This window comes from Bactrocera oleae, chromosome 6 (genome assembly GCF_042242935.1).
Source record: "Bactrocera oleae isolate idBacOlea1 chromosome 6, idBacOlea1, whole genome shotgun sequence".
Classification (NCBI taxonomy): domain Eukaryota; kingdom Metazoa; phylum Arthropoda; class Insecta; order Diptera; family Tephritidae; genus Bactrocera; species Bactrocera oleae.
In genome coordinates this window covers 18379842-18388813 of record NC_091540.1, presented here as the reverse complement: position 1 = coordinate 18388813, position 8972 = coordinate 18379842, and the positions used below count along the sequence as shown (strand labels likewise).

General features: G+C 39.3%; 1 protein-coding gene across 1 annotated transcript; it reads right to left on the bottom strand.

Annotated features, from left to right (window-relative positions):
* Positions 1-6189: 6189 nt before the first annotated feature.
* On the bottom strand, positions 6190-8493 carry LOC106616266 (glycerophosphocholine phosphodiesterase GPCPD1). Its single transcript, XM_014232842.3, has one exon. It carries the CDS (start codon positions 8491-8493, stop codon positions 6190-6192), a length of 2304 nt encoding a protein of 767 aa, XP_014088317.2.
* Positions 8494-8972: the final 479 nt, after the last annotated feature.

The window sequence follows — 8972 nt, the reverse complement described above, 5'->3', positions numbered from 1 at the left end:
TATTACTTCAATAGTGCATTCTGACAAAACTGACATTCTTATAATCAAATAAATTTAACCGCTCACCTAAATGTACAGTTATTTATTAATAAGGATTTTGGTCGAAAAGGGAGAAGCATGAGGGCCACAGCCGCACTAGGGTCATCATTGTGCTTCCAGGTGGTACCTATCTCTTAAATTAGAGCATTGAGAGCCGTGAAATATATAGGTGAGATCTTACGGGTAGGTGCACTGTAATGACCCCCATAATTTTACTTCCTTTCCTTTTGCTTGAAAGTAAAAGCATTTTGGTCTATCCACCATCAAAATTACCCAAATGGAAATGGAATGGTCTGGGGCAGCTTAGGGGAATTGTGTTGTCAGCTGCTTCAAGCGGGCCAGATCGTCAGCCTTTTCATTTTCCTCTATTCCTATTCCTCTAGATGATATGAACTGAGTTACCTGAGCCTTGTTATTGCCTGTTTTCATAACCTAACACAATGAGACTTAGTATTAGCCCTATGAATAGCTTTAATTGCCACTTGGCTGTTCATAAAAATATTTATAGAATTGCTGGTTAGGGCAAAATCCGATTTGGATTACTACGGAAGAAGCCCGCTCGTGATCCTATTTCAATTGTTCGCTACTGGGGTTGAAAAACGATGTTTATAACCAACGTAGCCCAAGTCAATTAACAAGGTCGAGTGTGATAATGGCCTAAAATCATGAGCCGGCTGGTCGTAAGCCCTGCCTCATACTTCACTTCTATGTAATTGGCCGAATGTCGAGGATAACCTACAGAGCCTTTGTTGATGTAGTTTTAAACGCGTCCGTAACCTCCAGCAGGCAGGCTCATTGAACCTGTTTTACACAGCACTTTTTCGATAATGCCATCCATTGTAGTAGAGCATGAGAGTACAATAGTTCTGCACCTTAAGGAAAGGAGATTGAATTGCGAAGTTTTTGTCCTTCTTGTGAAAAGACAGATTTCGGACACAAGCATTATATTGTAAATACTAGAAACGCGGCAGTATATGAGACAGTATATCTGCACTGTTCTGTAGTAGAGTGGGAAATATACCACAACTACTAAACGCTTTGGTAATCATTTCTTGCGTGAACACGACACCGTCATTCTGACTGGGTAGCATGACAGGTTGGAAATACGAGACATTTCGGCTTTCGAATAAAATATTTCTCAATATGGGTTATATAATTTTTTTACTCCCAATCAGAATTTATTCGTTGATAACATAAAGATATCCCATCGAAGGAGCTTTTTTAAAGTCGATAATTTTTTCGAAAATGTGACATTAGGAAGAGCATTACCATAAAATTTGATATCTTCAATCAATTTTACCGTACCAATTATGATTTAAATCTAAAATTAACCCATCGAAGGAGCTCTTTGAGAACCAAAAGAGCTTTAGTTGAGAGCAGGCCCCTGAAAGCTTTCGTCGATTGAACACTTTATACGAACAAAAAAAATTGTTTCATATAAAAATAGTCATAGTCATTAAAATATACTTAAGGCAGTCTCCTCAATGTAATGCCTTAATCATCTCTCTAAACGATATTCTTTCAAAATAATTACATTTAAATACGCATATAATTCATATTTATTAGAAATGAAAGCTTCAAAATCTGGCCCAAACATTCGAGTTTATAAACGAAACACTAAAAAGGTTCTTTAAATGTGCTAGTAGGTTGACAAAATTGTGGGTAATAGAGCGACAGTAATATCCTATATTCAACCAAGATTACTTTATGGGCGTTTACGTTCATATGAGACATTGTAGACCCACCTTTTATTATGATTAAAGGGAAAGGTACGCTGATAATCTTACGTCAAACTTTCAGAATAATAATTTCGACAAAAATCACAACAATAATATGTAGTTTGTATATAAATACTTCCGCTTAAACAACATTTCTTTTAATGCGAGAAACCCGGAACACTTTTTTAAAGCATGCAATTCCCTAGACTAAAAAATTAACCTAAAAACTAAAACTGAAAAGGAACATGAAATAACATAACTAACTGTCTTCAATTGCATGCACTGTATCTTTTAGCGATTGGACCAGGGTAGAGCCCTTAAAAATCGTCTAAGTTTGATTATTTATAAAAAGATTTTCATACAATATGCCGCCTTCTAGGTCAATATCACACATCACATTTTTTAGGAGGATCTACAAGCGTTGATGATTCTAGGATACTGCACACTTTTCTTCGCTTCGAGAAAAACGCGATTCGGATGTGACGAGACATTTTTTTCACTAGTTTGCCAAAGGAGGTTTCCTATTTTCTGCTAACTGAAATGAATATTTGAGAATTCTAGAGTGAACCAAGCTTATAATTTAATGACAATTCTTAAAATAAATTTACTTTTGCTCTAGAGTCGTTATCGTTTTAATAATATTCCATTGTCGATGTTCGGTTAATTAAAACAACTGAACTTATTATTAATTGATTTCACCGGCTATAAAAAGTCTTATTTAACGATTATAAATGAAGCTTACAAGCACATTACATAACGCACAAAAAATCGCTTAATTGCACAGCTCAAGTTGTAATGTACCAGTAAACACATTTTCGGAAAACCCATTAGACGCTACATTGTTCTACACAGACAGACATACAGAGTTTACTTTGCTTAAATACTTCAGCAGCCGGTGTATGACGTCCTTTACTCCCACTGCTTGGCAACGCACTTCATTGCGCTCTCGTATCACCAAGTTGCCTACGTTTTCAATGTGTTTGTTAAGCAATTGTCTATATACATACATATATGGTACATGTGGACATATGTATGCATTTGTGTATGTGCTTGGGTGTGGATGTGTGCTCTGAAGTATGTAGTAATGTCAATGGCAGCAGTTTATTTTTAACGGAAGACATCTTACTTTTACGAATTGTTGTTGAGATTTAATCCGGTTATTTCGGTGTTGCCGTATTATCGTTAAAATGTTATGTGTTGACTATTTAATGAGCCGCATCAAAGAAAGTTAATGAACCAAACTACAAATGTGTACTTAAGTAACAATAACAGAAATCGAATTGTTCAGCTTGAAAAGAAAAACGGCTTTCAACTTAATGCTTACTTCGACAATTTTAATGAGTTCAAATGAGGAATTGAATATAAAGAAATGGTCTCAACAAAATATTAAACTTAAAATACCTCTAGGTTATTTATACCAAGATTTCAATTCTCACTTCAGCACATTTTATATATCTGGATGGAGTTATAAACAGTGAAAAAAAAAACTATAATATCTTACCTTAACTAATGAATTATGTTAGTTCGAATATGCAGCGTTTTGTTCCCAGCCCCAGCTCCCAGAGCTTCTAGCGAATCACTGTCGGTATGTGTGGCCTGGCGTTGTCCTGATGAAACACAATTCCTCTCCTATTGGCCAAAGCTGACAAAAAGTTAATAGTAGATGACCGTCAATCCTGAACACCGATTGCGCCGGGAATCGACTTCACTATCCATTCGCTTTAGAAATTTTTTTCGATTCAGCAAAGATTCGCAAATGGAAATTTGGTCCAAGAGTTTTTTGAGTGAACCATGTATGACGTATAGAAAGAAAAATGTTTCTTTATATAATAACTCACTTGATATGAACAAAGTTAGAAATAAAATCGATAAACCACTTCAATGTGGCCTTAACACTAAAATTTGATGACTTTAATATTTAGAGAATTTATAGTTTAAATTTACTATATTGTTATCATACTACGATTATTTTCTATTGCGCCAACTTAGCGACCTAAATACTTTGCGCTCAATATCTCTCTCAGCAGATCTTACTCCTTTGGCTGGGTACTCTAGTCCTTATGAATAAAACCAAACTTTTCGTACACTTGCAAATTGCAAGGATCAAAGCCGGAAAGATGCATTCACTTGTTGGGAAAACTTTATATTAAACAAGTTAGGAAAGGCTAAGTTCTGGTGTGACCGAACGTTTCATACTCTTGCATCTTAGGGAATAGAAGATCCTCTCTAAGTTTAATTCAGGTACCTCACATATCATCATCAATATATGTATATGAAAAAAAGCGGCCGCTGTCGCAAGAGGCGTTGAAAGGATTTTTATATATATAGCATCATCAAAATATATTAATTTTGACCAAGTTACAGCTTGCACAGAAGAACGGATGGACAGACAGAATCCGGATTTCAACTCGTCATAATCCTATATCTATCTCGATTTGTTTTAGGAGATACAAAGAACCGTAAGGTGAACAAAACTATTATACTCTATGGCAACATGTTGCAAGAGTATAAAAAAATATCTCTGTTATGGATAGCTGAAGAGTTTAATGTCAGTTTAATTAGTCAAATCTGTAAAATGGATAAGCTTACAAAGAGAGAGGCTCTTGGTCAAATATCATCATATTATGACTGAGTCGGAATACTTTCAGTGTACGTTTTCAGCGTTAATAAACCACTGTTAAGTAAGCTACTCGATCTTAGCCAAACAGCATTTTTTGCACACAGATTATTCATACCTTATTTTTGTTGCTTTTATACCCTAAAATATGTCTGATTCCTCACACAACGCTGACATTCAAAAGTTAATTCTCCACACACATAACAAAAGCTGTTGGGGTCGTTAGAACACCTACGAACAAAGTTCGTGTGACAAAAACAGTGTTTACCAGTGTAATTATTATAGAAAAACGGAAATACAAGGTGCGTTCCAAAGTAAAAATCAATTAATTGCCGGTGCAAGCCTTTTGAATGGCCTCCACGTCTGCATAACGCTTTCCTTTCATCGGCAAATGTATTTTTCCGAAAAGGTAGAAGTCGCACGGTGCCATATCAGGGGAATACGGGGAGGGGTTGATTGTTAAAATGTGATTTTTGGTCAAATAATCGGCCACAAGCGTCATCGATCGACGGCGCATTATCGTGCAACAAGCGCCAACTTCCATCTTCGCGATATTCAGGCCGAGCACGTCGAATACGGCGCACTAAACGATTAAAAATTCCAAGGTAGAATACCGCATTAACGTTTTGGCCGGGTGGAACAAATTCTTTGTGGACAATACCCTTGGAATCATAAAAACAAATCAGCAGTTTCGATGGAATTTTCGGTGATCACGGATTTTGGTTGGCCCACATGTTCATCGTCATTTATGTCCTCACGACCACTTTGAAAACGTTGAAACCACTCGTGCACTCTGCTACGGGATAGGCAATCATCGCCATAAACTTGTTTCATCAATTGCAATGTTTCGGTAAAAGTTTTACCAATTTTAAAAGAAAATTTAATGTTGGCTCTTTGTTCGAGCCTCATTTTCGCACCGATGACAAAAATATACCGACACTTAAAATGCAATAGCTTCACTGCCAATAGATGAAATGTCATGAAATTTTTACTGGAAGTCGAGAAAGGATAGCAGATTCTAACGCACTAGTCGACATATAGATGGCGCCACTAGAGCGTACTTTGTTAGTTTTTTACTGTTTACTTTGGAACGTACCTCTGGTATATTGAAGTATGCTTAACATATTTCGCAAATCTTTAAATTTTTACTCAAATCATACTCTTTCTCTCCATTATAATAAATTATTATTAAACACGTTATTCCTCTGCAATGTGCAAACATATGCTGTCGTAGACAACGAGCTATGCAAGCAGCGCTATCTCCAGTGCTCTTTCATCTCTTTTGACGGCAATAGCTCGCGAGCACCGTCATTATATGAGCGCGAAAATCAAAAAGCAAAGTTCAAAGCAAATATTTTCGATTTATAATTGTTTTATATAACATATATTTGCTTATATAATCATAATAAAAAATAAAAAAAATTGTTGACCTGTGTTATCCTTTCACATGTTTTAGAGGTTTTATTTCAAACAGTATCCAGTAGACGTCTAATTGCCGACGTCATTTAGACGATGAAAAGTTGATTAGCAAATAAACTGCGATAACGAAATTGTTTTCTTTCTTGATAACAATATCAAAACATTTTTGGGTGGCTTTATGATGCATTCGATTCTTGAAAATATTACCTTGTAGTGAACAAAAGTGGCAAATACAACACCAATTAATTTAATTTACTTTTATTTTCCTATTTTAACAACGCTTGAACGCCATGAAAATAATGCTTGTGCTATACCTTACTACTATTTGCATAAATAATTATATTAAAAATTCCATTAGCTACAAATACACTTACTACGAATATATATGTGTGCGTTTCAGCCGATCTGCTGCACAATCACCTCACAGCCAAGTCGACTCACCGGTTTCCCATGTAAATCAAAACCATCCGGCAGCGCGAACTCACTGCTGCAGTTGGAATGTCCAACAACAATACACTGACGCGTAAATATGTCGAGTAACTCTGGTGCGCTGAAGAAGCGCTCACGCTTGCGCGGCGGGCCATACAAATCGATGCGGTCGTAAATTACGCCAGACACATACCAGCGTTTGAATTGTTCCACAGTGTTCGCATCTTGCAGCTCATCGCCCCACACAAATGTTGCCTGTCCCAAGTTCAAACCGATGTCAAGCAGCGCGCCATGCTGCAGAAAGTCTTCCGCATGCGGTACGGTACCCAGAAGATTAGCTGATTGCGCAAAGTTCACGGCGCTCCGATAGCTGCGCGTGCGCAAATCCTTGTAGGGTTCCCACAAGCGTGTCCTACCAATCGTCACAAACGTAACGGGAAAGACATTCTGTTTCAGGCGCAGCATCGTGCAGATATCTGCATCGAAACTGGAGAAGAATAAGGGACGACCGCAACCATATTTGACGGTCGTTGTCAAAATGGTGTCGACAAAGCGATTTTTACTCAGCGTTTGCGCTGCCTCCAACGCGCCGCTTATTAATGGCTGCGGCCACTTAATTTCTATATCCAAGCCGAGCGTTGAAGGCAATATTTCGAAAATTTCACGCAGCGTCACAAATATGCGCTCCGTCTCCAAAGCATCGCGCGTGTTGTAGGTCGTGTATTCAGAGATGTCGCCATCTTCGATGGCAAAGACGCGACTGCTTTTCAGTTGCTTATAGGTTAGATCTTTAATTAGTGCATAATCTAAGTCATCGACGTTCTCCACATTGCGCCCCTTTGGCGCGGTCGTGAAACCGAAATCATGCCAGACTATTGGCACATAGTCGCGCGTCAGCTGTACGTCCAACTCCACCATTTCTGCTTTGAATTTGTGCGCGTATAAAAAACTGGCTATGGTATTTTCCATCAACGGCGCATCCGCGTTGTAGCTAGCACCTATACCGCGGTGACCTATATCCACCGGGGGCCAATTCATGGGCCAGTAGCGCTGAAAACTGCCGCGTAAGTTATAATCAATGGCACCAACTAAAGGGCGTATTATCAGGTAAGGCAACGTCAACGCGCCCACCTGAAAGCCATTCACAGTGCCTTGTATAGGCACGTGCAGCACGCCTTCCGCGTGGCGCAAATCGAGCGCTAGAATTAACGCATCACCCACGCGATCACCGTCCGCCGTATAAATACTCAACTGATACGAATTTTTGGTGTTCAGCGCTGCTGTGAACCGAAATATGACGATATCGCCCGCAGTATAGGGTACGCCGCGCTCAGTTTGCGGTTGAAACTGCGAGCGATTGTAAGCGTAGTGTGATACCTCCAGTTCGGTGTCGCGCCAAGCACTAGGCGCCAACTCAAACCCATTTTGTGAAACACTCATCTTTAGCAAAAATTTCGTACCGCGATTCAACTGCATATAACGGTAAAACTTCATATGATGATCCCAAATGAACTTGAATTCGATGGCATACTCGTGGCGCAGCCAACCTTTTTCGTGCTCCACATCGCCCACGGTCATATGTGACAGCAGGCCAAATTGATCCTTGCCGGGTGGCCGATACATTTGGTATTTCTCCAACACGCGACCGTATGGTACACCCTCCCACTCGTGCACGCGCCGCCTGCCATATTTATCGACGCTGAAGATAAAGTATCGGTAATGTATACGCGTGTTAGCGCAAATTGGTACTTTAGCTGACCAAACGCCGCCGCCGCCACGAACACTTGGCGTCATAACCACAGCTAGTTCCACCTGCCAAGCGCCCAGTCGCGCATGATCACCCGCCACAGCAACACGCTCGCCCACAAGCACAACGCGGCGTACATCCACAGTGAAAATACGCATAATCGGCAGACAGTGAAAGCTACGCGTATCTTCCGGCACATACTCGACATCTTTTTGATCTTTAGTGCGATTGTTATATGCGAATGAACCGCTGGGCATATCCTCGCCAGCGCTCATGATTGCCTCGTAGTCTTCCATTTGTTGCGGCGTTAACTTGTATGGTGCCGCTTCAATGTTCATTGTTCTGCCAGCCGCGCGTGCGACGAAGTCCGCCAACGACTTCTTCAAGCCCAGCGACCATTCACCAGCTGTGTCCGCATAGCTACTAAATTGCGTTTGAAAGCTTACCGTTCGTGGTAATAGCACGCTATACAGCACAACAACAAATAATATGAATAGTTGTATGGTTTGTGATTGGGCACTCATTGGTTAAAAGCTGATAGAATGAAAATTACAATTCAGTTAAACTTAGCTCTTGAAACTCTCGGCGTCTTTAAGTATTCGATTTTTTATAATATTGCTTTTGTCGCAGCGTTATTTATTTACTTTTTTATATTTTTATTCACTGTTTATCTTTATTTAATGAGTCTGCGCAGCGTGTTGCGTCGCTTCTTCTATGATCGTCACGTTTATCTAACGTTAACGCTCACCGCTTGGAATTTCAAAGCTAAATGAAGCACGTTGACGAAAGAGTAAGAGCACCGCTAACGAATAACGTCACGGTAATTCTCTTTATGTGCATTTTGGTGTTTCCATTATATTTACATAGATTGGCTTGGTTTGACCAGCAGACGCCAGCAATTAGTGGATTAATTAAAGACAGTGAACTCGCGCTTTATGTAACTTCTTAATTTATATAAGCTCTTAATAATAAACAAGCTGTAAACACTCAATAAGAGAAAACA